Source organism: Streptopelia decaocto, assembly GCF_964273445.1.
Source record: "Streptopelia decaocto genome assembly, chromosome: 5".
In the NCBI taxonomy this organism is placed as follows: Eukaryota; Metazoa; Chordata; class Aves; order Columbiformes; family Columbidae; genus Streptopelia; species Streptopelia decaocto.
The window spans coordinates 53,243,341-53,270,267 of NC_138659.1; the positions used below are offsets into that span (position 1 = coordinate 53,243,341).

The 26,927-nt window shown below is 40.4% G+C and overlaps 2 protein-coding genes across 2 annotated transcripts in view; both read right to left on the minus strand.

Moving 5' to 3' along the window:
- The window catches only part of LOC309440500 (uncharacterized protein), a gene marked incomplete at its 3' end in the record, with an annotated part of 60,547 nt that extends 46,557 nt beyond the window's left edge, over positions 1 to 13,990 (minus strand). Inside the window, exon 1 of the mRNA XM_082054188.1 lies at positions 13,696 to 13,990. The remainder of the gene's footprint in view (positions 1 to 13,695) is intronic.
- On the minus strand, positions 461 to 26,714 carry LOC309440501 (uncharacterized protein; the record flags this gene model as incomplete). The annotated part of the gene is made up of 19 exons (XM_082054189.1): positions 26,622 to 26,714; positions 25,095 to 25,206; positions 23,827 to 23,944; positions 22,903 to 23,101; positions 22,085 to 22,194; positions 21,254 to 21,390; positions 20,548 to 20,694; positions 19,756 to 19,827; positions 18,196 to 18,267; positions 16,856 to 17,079; positions 9,907 to 10,045; positions 8,518 to 8,632; positions 7,242 to 7,440; positions 6,658 to 6,767; positions 5,228 to 5,364; positions 4,541 to 4,681; positions 3,558 to 3,629; positions 1,668 to 1,736; positions 461 to 694 (listed from the first exon to the last, which is right to left on the minus strand). Exons 1-19 carry the CDS (start codon positions 26,636 to 26,638, stop codon positions 461 to 463), a joined length of 2,424 nt encoding a protein of 807 aa, XP_081910315.1. The 5' UTR covers positions 26,639 to 26,714.
- Between the last annotated feature and the right edge of the window lie 213 nt (positions 26,715 to 26,927).

The following is a 26,927-nucleotide window of genomic DNA, read 5'->3' on the forward strand; positions in this document are numbered from 1 at the left end:
ATGTCCCATCCAGAAACAGCCTGGGAAACAAAACTGCCCTGTCTGCATATATAAAATGAACACTTTGGGGGTGAAACTTGAGAAACCACACCCTTACCTACCAGGTCAACTTGTAGGTAAGTATGTAAAATATATATGAGAACAACAAAGTTTAGGCTTAGAAAAATCAGTCTTGTGGAAATAAAATCTCTCCAAATGAACTGATCCTTGCAGTGTGCGCACAAATATATTCATGTTTTAAACTTTCATTCCTATACACCTCAACCTTCTAAGGAAGAGAGTAGTCGTAGTAACTCCATGGAAAACCTCTGACTTTGAGAAAAGCCAGAAACCAAAAAGACACCTCTACTGGTATCTGTTACATGTGTCTTGTGTTTACCTCTTCCCAAGGTATCCCCCTTATTGCCAAATCACAATTTTGAAAGTTTTTATTGAACGAATTAACACTCTGCATATGGTTTCAAAAGTATTTCCTTATTAGTTCAATGATTTTCCAATACATTTTCTCAGTTGCATCAAGGCCCCAGATGAAGTCAAGATGTCCCCAAGTAGGAAAATGCTCATGGTAAATGAGATTAGTAATCCGAGGAAGTAGCTTTGCCATGTCTTTTGGATCTGCAAATGTGTCTTTTCCACCACTCCAAACAGCAATTGGTATGCTTATCTTCTCTATCTTGTACGCAGGAGGAAAGGTCTGTAAGAAAGGGAGGAGACCTGAGTGAATGCTGCTGTATCAGAAGTTGTGTTCAGAGAAAGGATTCTGTGCAAGCACCTCTCTTTCTCTTCTGCACTCACTATGATAAAACAGCAATAATGAAGACCACCAACCTAATGCCCATTTTCCTAACTCCATTCCCTGTTGACCATGAAAGGAAACAACCCATCCTGTTCCTGTGTCTTTCCTTAATATATGGCTAAGAGTTGTCCTGCAGTTTGACATCTGCTTGTGCCCTTCAGAGGTGGGGATATGGAAAGAGCAGTGTCTGTGTTTATCAGGTAAGGACTGTGGATCTTATTCACGCGTATATTTATAAATGTTGTTGGGGTATGGAATTCAGCTGTTGGTCTTATTTGTTATTCTTCGTACTTAAGTGGCAAGGAAATACTTTGGTTATTTATAATTTCACTCCAGAAAATTTCTGAGACAATGTGCATGGGTAGAAACAATTGATTATATGCTGGAGCCTTTCCATCTGTGAAAAACAGCTTGTCCTGGTACAGCACAGGACACTATAAGTCAAATGTGTTGCTTAAAAGTGAAATGATAGTCAGCCAATTAAACAGGTGACCATAGATGTGAGATTCATTTCCTCCCTTAACTGAAAGACAAACCTTGAGGATTTTGGGGAAAGTAAAGGGCTTTATAATCATCCAGTACTGGGACTTGGATGTGGCTCTTAAGTTTTTGGGAATGGCATGTAAATTGGCATGTCATGGGACACAGCCCTGCATCAGCAGGGGGGGTCAAATGAAGGTGTTAGCTGTCTGCAAGAAACTGTCTACGCCTTGTCTGTGAATGGACTTTTACACTTCTGAGTATCAGATTTAGGTGAAACATTACTGCAGACTACTCTCTCCCTCTTTCTGTAGCACCTGAGGTGCTCAATTCTGAATTTTTCTTAGTTTTGCCAGGACCCAAGGATGACAGGAAAACCATACTACTTTACCTGGTTGTATTTCTTTGTGTTTTCCTTAGAGCCATAGTCATAAGCTTGAAATCGGTCTCCATATATTATCTGTTAAAAGAACAGATAAAATGTAAGTGGTGAGACACCAAGAGGCAGAGTGCAGGAAGCATTTTCCTGCTTGTGACTGAAGCCAAAGCTCAGGCAGTGGGCTGTGAGTTACTCCCGCACCTTCCTCTGGTTGCAGGTAGACTGAGCGGCTTCATTACCTTTCCTCCTAACTTTCTCTCCTGATCCTCATCCACTACCCTTGGTCTGTTTTGTTATTAAAATTTTACTTGTCTACCTTAGTTAACTAAAGTTGGGGTCCCTGTTTGTGATGCAGAGTTTGGTTCAGTTGTCACATGGAGAGAGGACGTGAATGTTTAGAATGTGTCAGAGGTGTTACTAGACTAGTGCATATGATCTCGCCCTACACATCTTGTCTTCGGTGTCTCAGTTTGTCTGGTCCATTCACAGTAGGGGCAACATTTCCAGAGGCTCTGTACTTACATGAGTTTGGCTATACATGAGTTGTGCTCTGACAGCAATTTTGAGGTGTAACTTTAGATACAAGACATTAGACTTCTTGAGTGTGTGTTGTCTAAAAGACATCAATACATGATCTGCAGGACTGATGAGTGAAGAGTTAAGTATACAACTATTTGGTGTTTTTTGTTTTGTTGTTTTTTTGTTTGCATATTGTTGTTGTTGTTGTTTGTTTACTTTGTTTTATTTTTTGCACGAACCTGACAAGTAATTTCACTGTGAGTCTTTGTATGTAATACAGGCTGAAGTCAGTGTCAGTTTAGAAAAGCTTGATTTCAAGGCTTCAAGTAGCTGGGAATGTGCTAGAAATCTAGTTGCTGTATTGCCTTTGCTATTTTCTTCTATCCTGCTGTATCTGCATTTGCTTTGTAGCCACTTGACTTTGTCAGAGACTGGTCAAATAAGCTGTACAGCCACTGGCTGTCAATGGTTTGTTCCTATTTCCTGGCTCTGTCTGGTGTATCCCGTGGGACTGACTGCTGGGAATTTTTGCCAGGAGTGTCCTCAGGACAACACCTATATTCTAAAACATATTAACTGTCTGCAGAAATGGGGGTTCTGCCTATAGGATGTATATAGATACACCCTGGCTCAGCAGTTGCACCTGGACACATGCAGTGATGCTTCTTGGCTGGTGCTTTCTTGGCCTGTTCTGATCAGACCATATGTAAAACAAGCTCAGCTTTGCCAGTGCGTAAGCAGAAACCCACCTTTAGAGAACTGTAATCCAGGATCTGGACAGTGGCAAGAGTGACTAAAAGGATTTTGTAAAAACCTGGTTATTGAGAACAACCCTGTGGAGAAATGTTGTTTGTCATGTACTGGAGTAGTATAAGGTAGTTCTCTACATTGCCGTTGTACCAGCAGAAGAGTTTGTGTGGTTAACTGGCTTTGGGAGGTGATCCAGGCTGCAATTAGCCCTCTGGGAGAAAAGTTTAACCTGCATTATTTCTTTGTCTGGCTCATCCCCTGCCCGCTCAGGTTTCCACTGTCCTCCTACTGCCTGCTAAGTGCCTGGACCATGCTCACATTCCCTTCTGCAGCTCTCAAGGCAAAGATGTACATAAATAAAGCTGAATCCTGGAAGCCATTGGAGCCCAACATACAGAGCTGCCTGACGTGCCCAGGGGAAATCTCAGTGCCTGATGCCAAAGGGACAATTCAGGTAGAGTTTGGTGAGCCATGGGAAGCAGTGCTCCCTCTGTGGCAGGTGCTCAGGGCAGCATGTGAGAAGATGTGATGGGCAGTTTCCCAGATCTGTTGCCTCTGGACTTCCCTGGGGGCTGTTGGCTGCATACAAAAGCAGTAGTAAGAGTCTGTTTATATGTCAGTACACAGTTATACCTGATGCCAATGGATAATGTTCTGTACTGATGTTCCAGCAGGGGAATGTCCCACATATGTATCTGTTCGACTCTGGAGAGAAAGCAGAAGTGTTAGAAAGGCAATGATGTGGTGTTGTGACAGAATGAAGCTGTGAAGGACATGAGGAACATGCTTTCTTAATGAAAATGAGTCTGTTCCGTGAAGACAGTACTACTGCGGGATCCTGCAGTTCAGCAACAGTATGGAAAAAAACTTTCAGTTGTTTCAGAGTAGATTCCTCACCTCACACTGAACACAGATGCATACATAAGTCTTTTGAAGATTTGTTTTCCTCTTCACTTTACTCCTAGTGCTAAAGAAGCCAGCCTATAAAGCAGATTGTTTTTTCTTCTGTTTGCATTTTTTAATTCTGTTAAGGAGATGTTCCAATTCCATCTCCTTGGACGCCTCCTCAGACCTGTTATCTTGTCCTGAGAACCACATTAGTGACTTAACCAAAGTCAGGAAAGATTCTTAATGGTTTAGCTCTGCAATTCAGAAGGGCTGCAATGGAGCTTTTTGCTCTCTTTTAATTATTCCAGTGTTCAGAGGACACTGGTGTCTGCATGCTAAGGAAGGAAACTGGGAACTGTATTACCAAGAAAGAGTCTGACTCCATCAGCCATTGGCTCTTTTTAAAGAGTATCTGTGAACTACCAAAATGTAGTTGGCTTAGCTCCAAAAAGGGCTCATTTATTGACATGTGCAGTACAGCTCTGGAGCATATTCAGTCCTGCGACTGGAATGTGTCCCATTGTTTATCCCATCCATCATTAATTCTAGTCCTGTTTGGCACTATATGCACCACACAATGTCCTGACATTCCTTCAGTCTGCTGAGAACTATGTTGTCGTTTATGTGTGTTTATATGCATGACAGTTACTATATAAGGACAGAGTGCACAAATGTAACTTCCAAACTCACCTTATTTTTACCTTGAGTAGGTGTTCTTGCATACTTACTGTGTTCAGATTTTTTATGTTGCCTCCAGCTATGTAACGGAGTATGTGTCCACAAAGCTTATCCAGGTTTGCACATAACTGTGTCAGAGGTCCTTTCAAGGATTCGATTTGGTGAAAGGCTCCTTTGTGGCCAAGTAAAAACTGAGGGAACGGAAAATGCAACTTTTTTTTTTTTTTCTTGTTACAGGTGCACTTCATGCAGGAAACTGTTGCTAATAGTCTAGCCTCCTAACTCAGTATTCAAAGATTGCTGGAACAGTTTTCCCTCCCCGTATCCCTTAGAACACATTCTTCCCCACAGTGCATCATACATTCTTCCTTCTTCATATTACTGCATCAATCCTGGAGGAAGTCCTCCTTCCATTTCTATTGTAGTGACCTCAGAGCTCACTCATTTCTGAAGTCACAGAGATTGTCACGGCTGTTATTGTGGCTCTGATTTAGTTCCTCATGCATGAGGAAAATAGCAAAATATTAGTTAATAGCAAGAGTCCTATGATGAGACAGAGTTTCACAAGTCTTTTACTTTACTGGGATCTGCTGCTATAAGTTGTATAACTCTGACATTTTCCGCACAGAGTTTTGTGAACACTTCATCTTCCTCTCTGGGGACACTTCATCTCAGGTTGAGTGAACCCTGTGAAGGTAAGTCAGGCACTGGGCCTCTTAGAAGGAAAAATGACATACCGTGAGCAGTGTTTCAGGAGCTTTTGCTATCTTAACCAGAGGGCTTGTAGCATGTGAGCATGTGGTTACTGGGCCCAGAGCACAGAACATTTTCACTCTTTTAGCCAGCTCAGGGTATGTAGAAAATGCTATGAAGCCTGTGAAGACAGAAGAGACAGCCTGAGTTAGTGAAGACATTTTCCACAGACAAATAAGCAGTAGGTAGCAAAGAAGTGAGACTAGATTTCCAGCCTGTTGTCTATTGTCCATGTTTGTCTATGCTGCATGTTTTGCCTAAGACAAGTGTTGAAGCTAAGGCCTGAAATGAATTTTATTTGAGAGGCAAAGTTCTAAGGTTTAGAGCATGTCTGGACATTGCCTTTATCAAAAAAGCTTTTGTAGGCAATGTGCCAATGAGGTTTTCATTATAAAATCAGTTCCCTCTAAAGTTCAAAAAACTCTCATAAAAAATAAGTTATTCAGATTACAGTCTCTAAGGGTCTATGTCTTCTTATGCTTCCATGAAACTGTAGAATAATTAGCTGAATACTGGGAGCTTTGAATGTTTTCTACTGATCGTTTGCATCAAAAGCAGCTGTAGAAAACCTAGATGGTCAGTTTGGTTTGTCATGAGTGTTTTTAAATACTCTTATGAAGGGAAAAGAAAGGGAAGGTCTGGATCTGTGACAAAATATGATTTTCCCCCATTTTCTTCTCTTTTTGTTTGCATTAATGAGCTGGCAGTTGCTAATCAATGTCAATTAATGTGTCTTACACATAAATCATAAACATCAGGAACTTTCAGCAGATGCTAAAAGAAAATTGCATTCAGAGGCCAAGAAGCGAGTCAATGCTAAAGGCTGGCACTAAGAGAAAGTAGGTTATTAAAGTTTTTTCTATCCTAATTTTCAGTCTTTGGCAATATGTTTTGAACAGTAATGTGGCCAGTAATAGCCACTCATGAACTATGCTTTAAATTGTAATATCTCCATTAAGTCACATCACTTAGTAATGTTCAGGTTCTTTTTCCTTGTCTTGTGTTATTTGAAATTATGTATTCCATGTGCTGTTTGATCTTCTTACTTTTTCCTTCCTGTTCACAAGGGAAATAACTGTTTGTCTTAATACAAAAGATGAACTTAATGAAAATTTCTGTTGCTGAGAATTTAAGAAAAATGCCAAGTGCCAGTACCTGAAGTACCTGGTAAATGACCACTAGTATGTCTCTACTTATTTTAAAAGTTGGAATATATTTGAATCTGCTATTTAGTTTCTTTGCTTATGAAGGGTAACCAAAACCATTTTTAGAAAAGTTTTCATATTTTCAAAATCTCAACTCAGAAGGCACTTGTAAGTTTACTAACTCTACACAAACTGAATTAATGGGGAGACCCACCTACTGATCAGATACGAACATGAATGATTGTGAACAGTGAGTGTCCTTACATTACCTGCTGTTGTGCCTTCAGAGTGAGCAACATAGTAGACATCCTTCTGTCCAGTTTTATTCATTATGAAGTACAGCTCTGCTGGAATATCGTATTTACCCATTTCATCAAAGCTACAGGGGAGAAATACAAAAAGCTAGCAGATAATTCAGCTGTCACAGTGTGAGTTACTGAATGTCACTTTTGTTCATTGCACCAAGCAGGACCCACAGAAAGACGAAGCTGCACACTTTGTCTGCATTCTTGGTTGAGTTGGGGAAGTGGGGTAGAGGAACACAGCTGTACTGCCAGGCTGCCTGACACCTTGGGCTCTCTGCAGAGGAGGTGCTGGTTTCACCTGTCAGTGGCAGCCCTTGGGGAACTGAATTTAATTAGTATCTCATTTCATTTCCCAGTGTCTGAAATCTCTTCCCCAACCAATGCTCTGAACTCTGAATAGTAGGGAGCATTGTGCTTTATCTTCTTCTTTACTCTCCTTGGTTGGTGTAGACCCTGTTCTGATGCTGGTTTGGGTAAAAAATCATCAGACTGAATCTGTCTAGTCCCCTCAGAGTTTCTGTCATGAGTAATTCTTCCTTACAGAGTACCTGAACTGCCAGAATGCTTTCTGGCTGGGATTAAGGGTCCTGTGTTTCAAAGACCAAGTGTTCCCTCTGCTGTTTCCCATCCAGACATCATAGCCGGCATCTGCGAGGAGGAAGCCCAAGCTGTTGCTGGGTAGGTTAGAAATCCAGTGGGTAGCATCTCCTAGAAAAGCATGCTGTAGGAAAACTACAGGCTTTTGCCCTGGAAAAGATGAGAGTATTCTTACATTGGAGCAGTAGTTAATGTGTATTTGAGATTGCAGTACAGATTTTAGTTTGTGAGAGGTTTTAGATGGTTCCTTCTTCAAGAAGATCCCAGGAGAATTATACATAGATATTGGTGTGAGAAACCTGAAGGATTTGATTTGTTCCATGCAAGCAGGAAATGTTTAATTACATTTCATAAACACTTCATTACAGGACTCACAAATAAAGAATTTCATGAGGAGGCCTGTTCCCACCTACTTTTGCACTGGAAAGCCAACTTACAAGTGCCTATATTGAAACCACCTACCCACAGCTGAAAGCTGCCGAAGGCATAACAGTGTATGGAAGACAAAGAATAATTCATCCAAAGAAGCATATCTACCCTTATGTCTATTCAGTAACCAACTAAGCAGGGCTGAGAGGCCCCTAATCTAACTTGGGTTAACATTAATTTGAATGTGAGGCTGGCCCAAATGATCTTCAAAGGATGAGATCCAACTAAGAGGAGCCATTCAAAATAAATTATTCTATAATTCTAATAAAGAGTCACAAAGTAACAGTATCCAGGGTACCTCGAATTCTAGGTAGAAATTTTTATGTCACTCGGAAAATGTTATGAAACAGATTAATGCATTTGCTTTTCATTGATAACCTGATTTTCCTATCACCTTTCTTAAGAATATCTTTGTCCTTCGGAAGGTTGGGAATTAATATTCATACACATAACCTGAGAGGCTTTGTTGCCAGGCTTCTACTTTAAATATGTATTACTTAGGGTGTTAATACAAAACTTCCCCACACCCAGTCTACCAATCCCGCCCCCCACCCCCCGCCCCCAAACTCCACATGAGGGGAAAAAAACTGGGATATGATAAAAGTCTGAAATAAGGACAGAAACACTGAATGTATGGACTTCAGATGAATGCAGAACTCAGGCCACATTCCTGACTAGGTGCTCTTGCTGAGATGGAAAGGTGTGGAATATATCATTGCATGTACAAAGGGGAAAGATAGAGAACCCATGTAAGAGCTGGCTCTCAGACTTTCCTTATGTCCCATAACTGTGTCTCACCTGTATTTTGGCTGTTCCTCCCAGCAGGAATTCTGAAAACACCAAGAATGTATCCATCCTCTGTGGTAACTTGATATTCCTCACTGGGATATCCATGATATCTGATAATTTCACTCTGCGGGAAGCCAAAGGAGAGTTTGTCAGCATGCATGTTGTCCTGTTTTGGAGGGTAAACAAACTGAGCAGCATGGAAGTGGGCTGTTCTGTGGTGGCAATGCAAGGCCTCTGGCCACTGGGACCATGGCTGGGAGTGAATGTTACTGGTCTTATAAAAATATACATCAAAGTTATGGGACTAAGCAAGACTATATTGAGTGACTAAGTTTTTAGGAGTTAGTTTGCCATATTTTGCAAGGCTGATAGAGAGTAAACATGCAGCAGTATCTGTATAAGACAGTATCCAAAGATATGGGGTTTCGGTCATAATTAATCCTTTCTTGCCAAAGTGTGATTAGGCAAGCCGTGCAGGTGAAACAAACAAAGGTGGAGCTCTTGGCCTTAAGGAACTCATGAGACCATCTACACCTAATTTTCCATGTATTGTGAGTAAATATTTGGTGATTCTGAGCAAGGAGTCTTGGATTCCTTTGTGTTGTCAGAATCTGCTGTTTGAAGAAGGGGTTCAACCTTCCTTGCTACTGTACTAAGGAAACAGTTTATTAGAGAAGGGGAGCATTTTGTTTCTCTTGAGACTAGAAACCAGGCTTTGCCTCCACTGCAAAGGATTTCTTCTCTCTGGCATCTCGGACTGTTTGGATATAAGCACCAAATTTTCTTCTTTCCCTATCATAGTGCTGGAGGACTCCTTTTCCTCTTGCCAAGATCACACTCTTCCCTTGTTTCTTCTGTAGCCTGAAATACCAACAAGTGTTGAGAAAGGTGACTGCAAACAGGAATCATGAGGTGTGGTCCAGGCTTGTGTTCATCATATATCTGTTGGGGTTCACCCCAAACAGAGGCAGCAAAATTCTGTTGTTCAGTTTGGTATGGACTAGAGCATGTGGTCTGTGTTCTGGCCACAGTCCAAGTCTGAGTCTTGTTGTGGGGTCAAAATTCAGTAGCTTGGATGTCATTGCCCCTCAGGAGGTTCTAAGGAGTTGCCTGTCCTTGGAGGCAAAAGCAACAGCTGGTGCTCTCCATTGCAGTACTATGTGTCTGACTTCATGCAATGTGCAAATGTCGCATCTGTCCCTGGTGTGCTCGGAGATGGCCCTCATTGCAACAGTGACTCAAATGCAGCAGTTTTGGAAAAGGCGGGTTGGAAAAAGGGGAAATGCGAAAGGGCCCCTACTTTTAGTGTCCTGACAGGGACTGTTAGTGATGGGGCAGTGGTAGTGGTACCTGGAGAGATGATTTAGAAAGAATGGGAGAGAAAGTGGGCCAACTTACAACATTCATAAAGCATTCAGGGTTGCGAGTCTTCTTGCACTGGCTTTTTTCTTGATTCAGAGTGGAGGATGTTGTGAATCCTGCTGAAAAGGCAATTGCTTGGGAGCAGAGCAGCAGGAGGAGGCACCGCATCTTGGGGCTGTGTGAAAGAGCACATGCAGGGGTGTTTGCATTAGGAAGAGAATGGTGTGGAATTCCAGAGGAAGACTCAAGTGGGGAATCTCCTGAAGGTTACCCAAGGTCTGTTCCCCAAGAGGCTGCTAGAATGAGTACCTGTGTGAGGAAGGACTGTCCACAGCTCACTCTGTGTAGCAGTTAGGGTTGCAGAACAGGTGAGGAAAATACTTGGAGATACCATACACCAATATGTCTGAGCACTCTGCAGATGACAAGGAAGGTGTGATTGATAGGTAGGGCTACCTCTTGAGTCTAGAGGAAGCTTGACAAAGAAGCTTGAGTACCTGAGACGACCATCACCAAGCTTGTTTGCCTTTCTCTGCCTCTACTCCTCTGCCAGCAGGAGAGGTGAAAGGAGAAGAAAGCATTTTTTTTTTCCTGTCTCCATAGGAGTGAGGTGAGGGAGGTTTGGTGTGGGTTTTAATTCCACTTTCCTTCTCCTCCTTTGGGATCAAATGCCATTCTTGTTGCTGGCCACTGGTGTGCTGGGGTGAAGGATCAGCCAGTGAAACTCATGAAGTTTTGTGCAGGGGCCAGGAATGATTCAGTGACTCTGGAAGGAGATGTAGTGGGCTTAGGGGAACATGCTTGCACCAGATCAGTGCCAGATGGTGAATTCATCATGGTGTGATGTGCTCCAGACAAGGTTCAGATTCTGTTTTACATCAGTTCCTCTGAGAATATGAAGTGAACAAGATGACCATGTGTGGCTTCTCAGAAGCCCCATCAGTCAGTTCCCAGTCAGCCTTGCCTTTCAGGGTGAAAGTCATTTAGGTCTCCATTTACAATCCCCTCAGGCTTCTTCACCAGGCCCTTGCATTATTTCAAGAACCTGCTCTGCCATCCAGATAATTGGATTTTTCCTGCTGCTACTTTGGAGCTCCAAGTTTGTGGCTCTCAAAATCACTGGTTGTCACCAGCCAAGAAATCAGGGAATGATTTGGTTTTAAAGCAGTAAACAATAGATCCTGAGTCTGTCTCCTTTATCTCTCAGAAACAGCTGTGTAATATCACAAATCTTGTCTTGATCATGGGGAAGTGACGCCTTGCGCTTTCCTGGGTTGACCGATGGTACCAGATTAACTTTTCTGAATAGAAATTGCAGAGTGCATTCTATCTAGCACAAGTTTATGCCAGCTCCACCTACAGTTGACATGCCACCAGGTTTTAGTCTTTATTTTCCAGAACTCAGTTAATGAATGCAGGAATGGTACTCTCTGTGAGCTTCCCACACCTTCTTTTCAACATGCAAATTTTGACTCAAATGCTCCCTAGAAAAGGGAAGAGCAGGTACTGTGTCCCAGAAAGTTAGGGGACATGAATTAGTTAAAAATGTTTGGAGACCAAGAGAAGTGCTGACATGTTCAGTGCTCCTTGCCTATAGGAGAGCCACAAGGTAGGCTGGGATTATTCTTTCCAGTCTGTACAAAAAGGATTAATCCATGAAGCTCAGGACTGTGTTTACACATTCTGAAAAAGCCCTTATACATCTAATTGTTCTACGCTTTGCGTGCTTGTGTGAGGAGAGAATGAGGGCTGTGAAAATAAAAGTAACAGACATTCTGCAAGTGGATAAAAAACCATAAAGATCAGGCAGGTTACATAAATGTTCAAAAATAGAATCCATGAGACAAAAGGGACGCGTAATGCAGTGTAACACTTCAGCTCATCAAGGCGGTCTTGTAAGGCTGCCTCAACAGTAATTACTAGGAACATTACTTGTGTAGGCTTTGTTTCCTCAGAAGAGGGTATACTTCTATGACTGCAGCTTGTTTATGTTAGTTTGCCATTCTGTCCATCTTGTAATTACCTTTTGATGTTATTGGTAAATATCTGCCAAGTTCAGCACAAACACAAGCCTGGAAGGTGATGGGGTTTGCAGAAGATCCTGAGGACTATTTGCTGGGGGAGAACTATTGAGTGGGGTTAGTGCCTTGCTGGGGGTGATGCAGTCTGAGGGCGGCTGTTGTATGTTCTGCAACCAGCTGAGCAGGCAGCAAGAGTGAACTAGCCAGCTAGTTGGTGTCCATGTATCTTCAAAGTGGCCACAGCATGCATGGATGGGCATCAAGGTTTGTGAGAAAATTTTGTAGGAGACCTGCCTGCATGATAGTCTGCATTAGGAAGCTGAACAGACTCAGGAAACAAGTCTTCCTGAAACGAGGCATTTCTAGGTCCACTAGACACAAAGAATCCAATTTTTAATGAAGGACAGAGGTTGTCATGCAGCTACATGTTTCTGGAGTCTGCTTCTAGCATAAGATATCTGCTAATATGAGACATGCTGCCCTATGAAGGTTTTTTTGACTTGGAAATGGAGTTACAGACCAAGAGAAAATAAGAGTGTGTTCCCTGGCAAGTAATGGCAAGGACTCGTGGGAGTGAGGGAGGAGTAACCAAGAGATTTTTTGCACTCTCTAAACCTCCTTACAGGAGGAGGTTTGACTTTTTCTGATCTTCGACTTAACCTTTAAATTTGACTGAACAAATTTAAAGAAGACAAACCTCCCAACTCATCAGACAATTGGAATGAAGCAGCATTCAGAAACAACCAAAATTTTGAACTTCATAATGAAATACACTCCATTCAATTCCTTTTGTATATCAAATATTTAATTTTTGGTGTCAAAACAGGAAGCCTCACAACTACATATTCAGCACAATACTTCTTTTTTGCTTTCTGCTGGCTGTTTTACTCTGTTTTAATGGCCTTCCTCTCCGTGTGTTGGGAATCTCATTTGTGAAGAAAAAGTTTTGCTAATGTCTCAGCTCATTTTCAAATCACTACCAAGACTAGTTGAGGCAATGCACAGGCTAAATTATTCCTCTTGTTAGGGCAAACTTTTCTTAATGCACTCTACAATCACCTGGCTTAGCTGTCATGGCTCATGGACTTCCAGGTATTTGCCTTTTAAATCAGATACAGCGGGCTAAGTAACATCAATCTTGGCAGGCTACTTCTCCCTTAAGCTTCAGGAATAAAAACAGTTAGGAGACATGAACAGCCGTTTTTATCTAGTTAGATGAAGTCATAAGGAAACATCAGGCATGATAAAGTGTCATAGAAGAACATACTTAGAAGGACAAAAGTTCAGAGAGAAAGACGCCCTTGAAATTTCGGTAGGTACTTTTAAGATTTAGTGAAACTAAGATACGAACCCTTCAGAAATCTATCCATTTATCCTGGTACTTTACGCAGTCTAAAATTTATTTCATATATGCTGTAAGGCATACACACACCAACCAGAGAAGCAACTGCGAATAAATGCATATGAGAATCTGCTGCAAAGGATCACTAACAAACCATACATATGTATTAAACTGCAAGAGGAGGTTCAGTTTACACACACAGTTGTGATACTGGGACTTTCATTCCCTTGTTCTCAAACTGAAGAAAAAAGTAGGGGAAAAGAAACATTTGCTCTTTTTCTTCCTTCTGTGCAATTCAAACTTCTTTGCCTTCTAACTTCAACAAACTGAAGTTCTGTGTATAGCAATAGGCTTACAGATCAGAAAGGCAAAAATGCAAAGGCAAATGCACAAAACCAAGACTGAACATCTTTATGGAGACAGGCAACAAATACCATGAACCCATATGTACAAGCAACTTACCTCTGCTTTGACTGCTTTGCTTGTGTCTTCTGCCACAGTTCCTGGTCTGTCTCCACGAACAGACTGATTCACTGGCAGAAACCTGCACCGATAAAAGGAAGTCAAAACATAATGAGCACTTCAGGGTAGTAGCCGTGAGTGTCATGAGTTGGCAGCATGTATTGTAGAGCGTGTTTGAGTGCTGACTTGGCAGTGCTTCAGAAGTAGGGAAATCTTTGTGATGAAGTAGATCTTCCAGTTAAATTCACAAACCCAAAATGCACCATGGAGCAGGGGAGTTTAAGAAATATCTACAAATCAGTGGTTAGGGTGTTTAGCTGGGACTTGGGTGTTCCAGCTCCCTGACACTGTGGCAGACCTTGGCCTGTGTTGTTGCCCAACTGAGAGGCTGCTCTAAATGTAATCTTTTAGGCTGAAGAGGAGAAAGTATCCAGCTTCTCTCAACTAACTCTCTCAAGAACACTGTCTCTGTTATCACTTTTCATTTGCTTTACATTAAGTTCAGCATTATACACAGACTCCTTAGTCTGTTTTCCAGTAAGCAGCACAACTCATGAAACCCATCTTATTCTATATTAGCCCCTCAGATTTGACATGGCTTCTGTAGGGACCTTCTGGTGTCAAAGAAGGATTGAACACAACATTTAACCCTTCTCCTAGTTAGGTAACAAACAGGGATTCTTCTTTCTCCTAAGACATTTACTGAAATGTTTATGAAAACATAGTATCTTTGGAGATCTTTGCCTAACTGCTGAATTGGTTGTAGTCAGCCTGGGCACTCTGTCCTCACTGAAACTGGTTCAATGACCATGGGTAGAAGGACACGTTCTATGTCCTTAGGCAACTGCGCTACAAAGGAGAATCTTCCTACATGAGGACCAGCACTTCCAGCCAATTAACTCATAAATGTCTTCAGAAGAACTTGTGTTTCATCATGGGCTGATGAGCATTTAGTAGAATACCAGATTAAAGAGATGTGTTCTTGGGAACGTTGTTGCATTTAACATGATGCCTTTGAGTGGCTGAGGGAGAAAAGAAGTAAATTAAGAACAGGATGTCGGTGCAGCCACAGTAACAGTTCTGCTTTATATACAAAGTAGAGAACATTTTTTGCAATGGTGAAAAAGGTAATTTGATAATTTCTCAGGGAAAAATCATTGTAACTTGGCTGCTCTGATGTCTCTAATTGACAATAACTTCCATTAAACCATAAACTAATCAATCAGAAGGACTTCAGCAACAAGCTGTCTAGTCCCTCATGTCTCAAGGTAGGATCAATAGTCCCCATGATATTTCCGATGCTGCTTGCTCAACCTGTTTTTACTGATTTTCCAGAAAATTCAACACCCTGCCTCCATTATGCTCTCCCAGATTGTACAATAGCTACACAGCTACAATGTCTTTCTTAGGTGAATTTAGGGGATTCTCTGGCTTCTTTCAGGTATATTGCTATTGCATTTCCAATCATAAGTATTGTGAACTCATAAAGCAGGTCTCAAGTCCTCATGCATTTCCCCTACAAGCAGTGAATTAGTTGAAGAACTGACTCTCTGGAGGGTATTTGGCCCCAGGAATTTGTATTGGGTGTAAGGCATGTCCTTGTCTAGAGGGGGGCTGTTTTGTTTAGGTCAGGCTCTATTTACATTCATGGAGCACAAGGAAACAGGATAGGATTCAGCAGTGAGCTCAGGATATGAAACAGTCCTGTTGTTTTTCTTGGAAGGGAAAGGGACAAAGGCAGCACCAGCCATGGTTAATTTGTTTGGCTAATGAACCATTTTGCAGAGTGAGACACTGACCCTTTGGTCATATAGTGTCACCAGTGAACTGCCTTAGTGTAACAGTTGTACCTGCTCTGGTTAGCATCCTAGACTTGGCCCATGTTAATATTTGAATCAAATGGAAAATAAGGGTGTCATACAGAAAGGAAACTCCTAAATGCGCTGTGTTTCTTTCCACAGATAAGCTAATGACATTTAATTGTGGAGGGACAGTGACCCACAATACTGTAACCTCATAACCATGGAGGCTACCCTTCAAGTGAGTGTATTTCTGCAATAACTTCCTATTTGAAACAAGACTGATAGAGACAGAGCTCCCCCAGGAAATAAAATAGGATGACAGTTTCTTCGGCACTGTTTTCAAAGCAGCCCTCCCCACTAATGGACAAAGTGACCTAAATACTCATGGGATGGAGATAATGGATTCTTTCTAGTGATATCTGGCTACTTTTCATTTTAGTGTTCAAACCCCAAAGAGGCTTCTCAGAGCCATGATAAAGGTTAGAAAAGATCAAGTCTGTGGTAGCCAGTACCTTCCATGTGAAAAAGCAGGAGATGTGAGATTTCTGTTTGGTTCAGAGTGTAACTTTGAACAGAAGTGTCCCACTGAAGTGCTGTCACTGTTAAGATGAAATCAGCTCCTTTCTCCCACCCTGGTGAGTTTATGTGCACAGATCCTGAAAGTGTCAGCACAAATCAAGCCTGACAAGATTTCTCTGTCTCCAGGTTTGAATACAAGTTTCCCATCTTCCAGATGCATGCTTGAACCACATGACTAACTACTTTTTTATGCTGGGTCCACCCTCCCTATGTCCCTTGCCCTTCCTCATGAAAAAGGTGAGCAGTCTTGTTTCAAATGAAGACAAACCATCTTCTTTTCAGGAGTGAGCTTTTACTTTATAGTCATTGTCTCATCTAACAAAAAAATCAACCAATAACATAACTGCTAGAATTAGTCTTGCCTTACACTGTGTCTTTCAGTAACTTTCAGCCAAATATACTGAGAAATAATATGAATGGAAAACGTCTTAGGATCACTGACGGTATCCAGAGAAAGTTAGTGCTTTCATTACTGTTAAGCAGAACAGATTGCTAGGAAAAGCCTGTCTTCTGTTAGCAAAGTACAGTTATTGCAGAATCTATGCTGTATCAGTTAAAAAGTGATTGTTGACCCATAAGGTTGCCAGAAAATATGAAGTGCACCATCAGAATGCAAAAGGCATTGTAGTGACACATGGTGTGAAAATAGTGTCAGGAAGAACCTTCTATCTGACTCCAGTAGAAACCATCTGATGTAAAATAAGGTTTTGTTCAGACCCAGTGAAAGCAAGTGTTATTAAATGAGTCAGATATGGCTACTGGTTGTGGGTTAAGGATACTTCTGCATCAGGTCAATAATTTCATTGTACATATGCAGAGGTGCATCCAAACCCCAGATGAAATCCAGATGTGCCCATTCAGGAATCCTCTTGTGATAGATGAGCCTCTTAATTTGAGACAGTAAAATTGCCACATCCTTGGTATCTGCGAGCAAGTCTTGTCCCCCAGTCCATACTGCAGTTGGTACAACCATCTCTTCTACATTGTAGAGAGGAGGAGTAGCCTGGAAACATGAAGCAGTACAGGAATTAATGTCCAGAAAAGCACAGCAAGTTTTAAACATGCTTTTGGGGCTTTCTTCTGTCACTGTTCAAAGTAGAGGTGCCTAAACCAAACAAGAAGAAAGGGGCCTTTTCTGTCTGTACTTGCGATGATAGCCCAGTCAATAGCATAGGCAAAGGAAATTGCCTCCTGAGTTGACAAACAGTTACTGTTGGGTCTTTGTCCTCTCAGCTAGAAATTCATAGGGCAGGAACCTGGAAAAAGGTGGAAAGTGTCAGGATGCCTCTGGATAAACACCTGTCTTGATCCTTTTGGAGTATTGGTCAGTCCCAGAAGACACAAATAGTCTAGTTAGAAAACACAACACATGACAAGGATGTAAAGGAGCGTGGAGTGATTTCTGTAGGAGGAAAGAGGAAGTAGCTTAGGACTCCTGAGTTGTGAAAATAGAGGCCAGAGCAGGGACAGGAAACGGGCTTATACAATCACAAATGGTATGAAGAAGGAGCACAGGAAGTAATTATCCCATTACTTCTCATAACACAGAACCTAGAATGCATCCAGTGACTTTCCAAGGGCAGGAGAATTCAAGACAAATCAAAAGAAGCTGTGTTTTATGCAAGCCATCATTAAAACATGTAACTTGTAGTAACAGGCTATTATGGAGACCTAAAGGGTAGGAGGGTCAAGGACTGGAGCAGAAACTTGAACAGAGGAGAGGTTCCTCAAGGACTACCTGAGGACAAAGCCCCTTTACCTCTGGCTGCCAGAACCTAAGGGTAGCTATTAGGTGTCCAGTTGCCCTCTTCCTAATGTTGTTTCCCTAAGCTCTCAGACATTGCAACTCTTTCAATCATGCTACGAGGCAAGATGATTCTTTGGTTTTAGCCACTAGATGTACTCTTCTTTTTCAAAATAATTTTCTATCTTTCCTGCCCTTACTCTCTCTTATTTCTATTGACCATTTGACTTCCAGACTAGAAAGTAGTAATACAGATGGTGGTGGCTAAATTCATCTACTTGTATTCTGAAAATGTGTCTCCTACTACATCCTCACTCTTTTCCTGTGGGCTCTTCTGTTGTTCAAGGGTGATAATATTGTTTCACCAAAATATACCTGTTCATATTTTTTCATGTTCTTCTTTGAACTGCCCCAGTCATAAGCGTGGAACTTCCCTGAACGGGCCTCCTAAGAAGATAAACAAGAGAAGGCTAGTTACAAAGTGATCATTCAGGAAGTTTGTGGGTTCTTCTCCTACTGAGTTTCTGACTCCCATTTAAAGCCTCAACAGAAGTTCTTCTAAGAGCAATGGAAGAGCCAACAGTAAATTAAAGTTTCAGACAGTGCAAAGGAGTCAAATGTTTTTGTCAGAACCAAAAAAATCATTGCTCCTGCAGAAAGACCCAGGGATGCTCTCACAGGCAACTTGTTTTAGTTTGTAAACTCACTATGAACAACTGCCTCCAGCAAGTTTCCCTCATCGCTACTGCAATATCCTCTTCTGACAGTCATGTTACCATCACTTAGCTCTGTGAGTGGCTCTTCCTTATGTTTTCTCTTGCCTCTCTGGTTTGGATACAGAAGTCACTATTTCTAGTTCATCCCTTGTGCTCCTTGGCTTTGCCTATAGTGTGGCACCATCAATGGGATCTTAATATTGAAGGTAAGGTGTCTGTTAACTCCTTTAATATTAATAGTAATAACAACAATGACAATGAAGGCTTAGGAGTATTACTCCTGTATGTTTGTACTTGCCAGTCTGTGGCTAGATGCTGAATTAAACCTAAGTCCATTTGCAGAGGTGCCTTCACTGTGCCTTTGTAACACTTTTTCTTTAGAGGTCTAGGCCACGGTTACAAAAGCAACTTAATAAAATCTAATATTTTACCTAAATTCATGGCCAAAATTATTGTTTGATTTTGAGTAAATACCTGTGCAGATGTCACTCAAATATGCCCATGTGTTTGCTGTGTTGAAAAGTTCATTAACTCCCTAGCAAGATCAGTGTGCTCATAGCTGCTCCCCGCTCCACTGCAGAGCCTGCAGTGCTGCCAGGAGAGCTGCCCTGCATGCAGCAGCTGCTGTGACTGAGCCCAGACTTCATGAATCCTGAAAGCATGAGCCAAAACACAGAAAGGAAGCTTCCATCAGCACCGCTGCTGAGGATGTGCTGTAAGGGATATAATGAGTCTAATAAACAGACAGACACTGAGCGCTTTGAAAGCAAGAGATGAAAATGCAAGGGCTTTTACTAGTAGCAAAACAGTCTATGTCTTGCTCATTTTTTAACCCCAAATTGGAAATGTAACTAGTTACTTAAGGTAAGATCTGTACGGAAGTGTGGGCATCATTTATAAAATGTACTAAATGCATGGTAAGAAGAGTGATATATACATCTGCATACACAGCTTCCAGCATACACATTTTTACACAAATATCAAATTTAATTGTTGGCTTCAAATGTACCTATTATCACATAGGGTATTTCTTCCCTGCTGGCAAAAGAAGGATCAATTAAAAACAGTGGTTTGAATTGAGATTTCGATTGTAAACCACAGGTTGCATGTGTTTCCAAGAAGTTAGAAATGGCTTTGCAATAGGATATCAGCTATAGCCTCTCTATACCATTCACCCAGAAGTGAGTATCTATTTTGTCTTCCAGGAGTTTGCTAGTACCTGACTCCAGTGGACCATGTTCTGCACAGAAGTTCCAGCAGGGGTTTGTGCCATATACACATGGATTCGGTTCTGAAAGAAAATATTCAGTGATTATCGTCTTCGTCTCTTCTATTCAGATGTACGTCAAAACATCTGCCACAGTAGTGTATCTATAAAACCAACAGAAATTGGAGTGTTGTGATTGGAGACTCTCTCAGTGTTACTCCAGATGTGGCAATGTGTCAGGTTTGGAGTAGCACTGAAAGAACAACCGCCAACCAGAACTTTTTCCAAGATGACTAAAAGAATCTAACAGGTGGAAGAGGTAGAACAGAAAATCACCAATTTAGACTCTGAACTAGGTGGCTTTTTTCAGGAGTTTGTAACAAATGCTGTGTGAGAGAGCATAGCTGTTGGACGGAACAGCAAAAGGAACTGCAGCTGACTGAGGAAAGCACAACTATTTTAAATAAAATATGTAATAGTCCTGCAGGCATTTCTTAACAAGTTGATCCTTCCTCAGAGAGCAAACTCTGAGGCATTTTTGGGAAAATGCTGAGGCAAAATTTTGATGCCTAGAAGGTTTGATCTACAGCTGTATATAGCATGAGGTGCCCAAGTATGTCCTAATCCCCAGTGTCTGCTAACCCTCCCTCAGGTACCCTGAGGTATCTTGTGCCTCTGAGTACATGCCTGATGGTCCAAGGGACCCTGTAATGTGACACTGACTGATTCACACCACAGGACAGAAGGTAAGTTTTGAGAGCAGAAGCTTAAACTGTCAGTAAAGCTGGTAGGAGTCATACATACCATGTCAAGGTTTTTCAGATTACAGCCACCCAGACTGAAGAAGACACTTCTACAAAGCCTGGCAAAAGCTCGGTAACTGCAGGCAGGGACTAGTAGCCTTCTTAGAAATTTGGTCTGGGGAAGGAATTCTCTCTTGCCAAGAAAACCCTGTGAAATACAAAGGTAACATTCATTTAAGAAAGTACAATTGTACATTGTGTTGTTGTTTTTAAAGGTGTTTGTGTCCTGTTCCTCTTCTCTAGCACTTTCAATGATTCCCACTTGCTCTTTCTTCATTTACCAGATGATGTTCCCACAAACAAGAGAGAAATTAGGTGTTTTTCTATTGCATCAGCCTACTCAGGTATTACTTAATTTGTGTTTACATCACTTTTAATGAAGAGATATGTTAAATGTAGACTCCAAGTCACATTTTAGCTCTAAGCTTGCACATCAGTTGTGGCTTTGTCTACTGGAATCTTGGAAACCTTCAGGGATCTGCTTCTCTGTATCTCTCTGGGTGGCCCATCCCAGTGCTGCACTATTGCCCAAGATAAAAAGTTTCTCTTCATGTCCAGTCTGGACTTCCAAAGGCTTCAGTCATAAGGTAAATCTACCCACATGCAAATGAGTAGAGGTTCTAAAGACATATACTTACTGTTTACCCGTTTTAAGAGCTGAACAAACAAGTATATGGTTAAACAGTTAAAACCAAGATATCACATACCCTGAGCAATTTTTCAGGAAGGTATAGAAGTTTTGTTACTGGGCTTCTAGCATACTTAATAGTAGTGACAGGTGCCAATGCAAAATAGAATTTGATTTTTTGAGCCAGTTCTGGCATTGTTGAAAATGCAATGAAAGCTGTGAAAACAAAATGAAACAAACAAACAAAAAAAGGAGATAAAAGAATAATTATTTGTACATTACACTGCTTTTAGTATTTATAAATGCTAAACCTACAACCTTCTTAGTTGTTCAGTCAATGGTTCAGCCCTATTTTCCATGTGTTACCAGCTTGTAGTTTTATTTCCTTCTTCAGAGCGAAATTTCTTTCTATATTTTGCCTTTGCAGATTTCTTCCAAGCCCATTTAAACATAAATGCACTCTTCTGATGTGCATTCATACATTTCATACACTGTTGGGAGGAGCACTTGTTTTTATTCCAGTCAATACAATATATATATATATTTTTTTAATGTGTCCTGTTTAAACTAGCCAACTTCTCTTTCTATATTCTTATCTTCCTGTTTTATTTATTTCGGTCAACTGACCATCTACTGTTGGGCACACCCGTGTATCTTGGAAACAAACAATTTGCATGGTCCACAATAATTTCCAGTGTAATTCTAAGCTGATAGGTTTATAGCAGCTGTGCATTTGGCCCATTATGTTTTATTGTCTTTATAATAAATTAAAAAAGAAAACAGCTCAAACAGCTAATCCTGTGTTTTTCACACATACAAAGAGTTAATGAAAACCCTAGGTACATTCAGTATCTCAAATCACATTTTACTCCTGTTTTCCTGAAACGTTGGTCTGTTGTGTGTAACTTACCAATGGTAGTACCCTGTGAATAGCCAATATAGTACAACTTTTCCTGTCCTGTTTTCTCCACAATGAAATTTATAGCTGCTGGAAGATCAAACTTTGCCATCTCATCAAAACTGCAGGCAAGAGATAGAGAGGCATGTGTAAATTAAAAATCCATTTGAATTCATGTTTTTATTACAGGCTTGTCAGCAAAGAAACAACATGAACTATTCAGTGAATCATTCTGATATCTTAGGTTCTGTGTTTTTCTGGCAATGGGTATGGAAGACACTACACAAGGTTTTCTGGTGTACTTTCTCCCTTGACATCAACAGAAGGACTGTAACACCGAGAAGTATCAGTTTGAATTGTGATGGTCCACACAGAAGGAACGGGTGGTGATACAGTAACAGAGCTCCATCCATGGAATCACACATTTTATACAATTTGGTATTAAATAAAATATCTATTTTAAAATGTTCATTAAAATAAGTGTAAAAATGATTTACGTTTTCTCCTTCTGTGATTTTAATGTTATTGTAATATACAGACTAGTGTTTCTAAGTAGCCTTCAAAACTGCCTCTAAACCTGAGGAGTGGCTTGGACAGGACCTGTGAATGTTCCTCTGAGTTGCTGCTATACCTCTAGTTTGAAGAACTTTTTCTAGCAGTAATTAAAGTAAAGTAGTATCCACCATTATTAAATTTCACATGTGTGTATAGGGACACCTCAGCAAAAGTGAATGTAAAGAATGCTTTTTAAACAATAGCATATGTAGATCCCTGATTTACCCAGCTTAAATAAATAGTCAATGGAGATGGCCTTCAGTGGCTCAGTCTACCTGAAAGCCCAGAATTCATCTTGATCAATGGAATAATTCTGATGTTTTCTGGACCAGCGATTCCCTCTGCTATTTCCCATCCAAACGTCAAAGCCAGCATCAGCTAGTATGAAGCCCAAGCTGTTGTTGGGCAGGTTTGCGATCCAGTTACTAGCATCTCCCAATAATCCATGTTGGAGAAATACAGCAGGTTTCAAAGCTAAAAAGCAAATCAGAAATAGACCAAAAATTTATAAAATTTCTTGATTTTCTGGTACTTCAGGGACTTACTGTTTCATATTCAATATTGGGATTTATTCCTGTACCAACTTAAGGGAAGACAACTAATCATAAGAACAAAACATCTCTTTGTGTAAAGAGAGAACTTCTTCTAACCTTCTGTGAAGATTTATGAAAAGATCTGCCAGACATCAGCAAAAACTAGCTTGTCTCCCTCCCGTCAATGTTTGGATAGGTCTGCCGCATTAGCATGAGATTCTCAACACTGATCTATAGAATGAAGGTGGGGGATTGTTTGCAGAGCTTTCCTTCACTCAAAATCTGAATCAGTTACTGATATTAACCAGGTGTAAGCAAAGCCAAAACAAAACTAAAAGCTGGAACAGCTTTGTCAAAACACATGGATTGGACAGATTACAGCTTTTACCTTTTTTTTTTTATTTTTTTTTTTTATTTTATTTTTTTAAATTTTTCTTCATCAACTCTTATTATGAGGATTGTGCTTCGTATTGTAGTGGATTTTTATTATAAATAGGTGTACTTGACATAAATCATGTTGATATTGCAGGCTGTTCAGTGCAGCCAAAATTCTCTGCTAAAATGTCACTTGCATCTACAAGCTCAGATGGACATTGTATAAATCAAAGACTTCTTCCAGAACATGCCCCATCTAGACTGTTTTTGTCTTATGTTAAATGATTGTACCTGGGTTTCCCCGATTCTGTATACCATAAGGGATTCTGTTAATGGTAATGATATAACCATCTTCTGTTGTCACTTCATACTCCTCACTGGGGTATCCTTTGTAAGCAATGAGCTCATTCTAGAAGAGAAAGTACAAATGCATTTGCTTGCAGAAGTCCATTTCATATATTATAAGTTTCACAATAAAGAAGTGTTAGAGAGTAGATACAACAAGGGATTTAGTCAACATACATTAAGCATGTGAATAAAGCAATATCAGACTGGATATTGTAATTCTAAAACTACAACAGATTTCCTCCATTCTTTGTGTTATATCCACGATTTGACTGTTCAGTTAAAATATGTTATTAAAAAGACTGTATTATACTACTGACATACAATCACAAGCCCTTGTGTTCTGGTGATACAAGAATCACTATAACCTCATAGCAGGACTTTTTAATTCTCACAGCTGAGATGAGGAGCTGCCTGGGTGCATACTCCTGATCTGCTGCAATGCAAAGTGAAACCAGTTTATTTAAACTACCTTCAGAGGAATCCAGAGAGCTTCACAACTGCTTTTTTTGTGAATGGCAGATCTGCAATGAGTACCACTAATAATTGACTACATTATGGAAAACACAGGAACAGCCACTTGCATAGTCACAAGGGAAATCACTGCCACAGCCGATCTTAAGCTCTGAAATAAATATTATTTTTGAACTGTAACACTCAACTTATTTTGTTACAAAAGAGGACTGTTTTTTTATAACTTTTACTAAGAGAATTACTCAATGTAATTTGTCATAAACCTCAAGATTTTAAGAAGTGACTAAAAATCTAAACAAACTTGAATGGCAAGAGCTGCTTTTCTGAAAAGCTGGCCATTTCTGATGTAAGATGGTCATTCCAAAAAAGAGAAAACAGAAGTCATTGGTTATTTAGAGCCTTCCTTGATGACAAAATGCTGACATTTGAGATAGTTGTTTGTTTTTTTTTTTCAGATAGGGGAATACTACCAACAATAGCAAACTGGTAACTGATATTTAAAAGGAAATAAACTCTGCAGATTTACTAAGGAAAGGTGTTTACCTTAACTTCTTTAAAACACAAGAGGTGCTCTTACACATGCAGAAAAGAAATCAGTAGTATATAGAGTGATTAGAGAGGATGTGTTAAATAAAAGTAGCTTATCCCTTGTTACAGTATTTCCAACACCTAGAAACCCCTCTGCTGTGAGACATGAGTTCCTTCCCACCCCCCCCAGGTTACTCTGTTGAGCAACTTACAATATTCATTGATGCTTCAGGATGCACAGCTCTCTTCATTCTCCTGAGTTCTTCTGAATAAGTAATTCCCTGAAATAAGTATGTCACAGCAAAAAGCAGCCATATCTTCTCTCTGGATAAAACAGTATATTAATCTGTCAGTAGACCCGATCTTCACTTATAATCCAGACAGGTTCAGTGATTTTCTGATGAGAGAAGTGCTCTCTAATACTAAATGGAGCTAGTCTTGTACTCTCTAATTGTTAGTTAAATAGAACAAAACTGACTGTAAAAACCTCTCAGAGGGAGTTTGGCAGCAATCTAGGTTCTCTGCTAAGGTTAGGTTCTCTGCTAAGACTAGGGCACTGCTCTGAATCAGGGAAAAAGTGTCAGCGAATCTAAGGAAAGGAGCAAAGCTTTTGGAGAAATGGATTTTACTTATTCTTCTGAGAAGCAAGTCATTTGCATTACCGTGCCACATGTTTGTTCTGTAGATTAATTAGGAATAATTTCTGGCTAACTCTGGAGAACAATGCAATTATTGGGCAACTTGTAACTAAATCATTATCAAGATGAAGTTTTCAAAGTGGAGACAAACAAGCTGTTGGATAGTTAGCTGAATAAACAAAGACAATTTAAAATAAACATATAAAAATCATATAATTAAGAACTCAAGAACCTAAATAAAGCACATATTTATAGTTGACTAGCATAATATATACAAAGATGATCAGTGGCAAAATTTACCCATTTCATAGGATGAAGATGGAGAAAGGAAGGCTTTGCTAAATGTAATGATAGGTAGAGACTGAGTGTAGGGACATCCAGTTTTGTTCAGGTAATGAGGAACAAAAAAAAAACCTGAGAGGAACCTAGCCTGCTTATCTACACACACAGCAGCTCTACATTCTGTGAATATCTTCATACTACTAGCTCAAAGAAAATGCAGAGTGCTTGAATTAGCATTCCCTCTATGCCATGCAAACCCCTGGAGACCTTGTCTAAACCTGTGTTGTCCCAGTGACAAACCTCTCAGCTAGACTGAATTAGCCAGCAAATCTACTGCATTTATGGTTTTCCCAATTAACAAGATTTTGTAACTTTTCCCCCAAATAATATGAGTAGCTTACCTTTTCTTATCACAGAACATTTTCTATTCTAACTTTCTAATACTTCATTCTGATAGAATCTGTATCTTGAAAATATTTGGCTCCTTTTGTAGTAAAAGGAACAGACATTTTATAAACTTCTTTTTACTGATCTTCAGTCTCCATTCTCTTGGTTGAAACTCACTGCTGTCATAATCTCGCACTTTTTTCCCATGCTTCTCCAGTTATTGCAGAGTTACCTAAATTCAGGCTACGTGAGTCAGGCTACTCCTCTTCAGCTGAAATAAATCTTTCAAGAAATATCCCTTCACCTATGTAAGTTACAAACAAAACAATATAACAAAATGTATTTGTTCTTAAATAATAAAGCAACTCCTTAAGCAGCTCCCACAAAGCCTTCACCAGCTTTGGGTCAGAGAGAAGTTAAAGCGTTACCAACCTTGTGGCAGACATCATATGTTTGGCTGAGAAACTGCGATGACAGAAGACTGGAAACTCAGTTGCTGGGTGTTTGGAAGCAGTGCTGGGTAAAGAGTGCAGCAGCACCACGGTCCTGTGTTGGTTTTGTCACCAGACACGCAGCACCTTGACAATAAACATCTATTTCTTTCCCATTCCTCATTCCTTCTGCTTTCACTTCAGCTTTTCCCTGTGTTAACAGCAGAGAGAGGCAACTCCTTTTATTCTCAAGCCTCCTGCTTTTTGTCTCCTTCACCATCACAGCTATAACAAGGCCCTTTTTAGT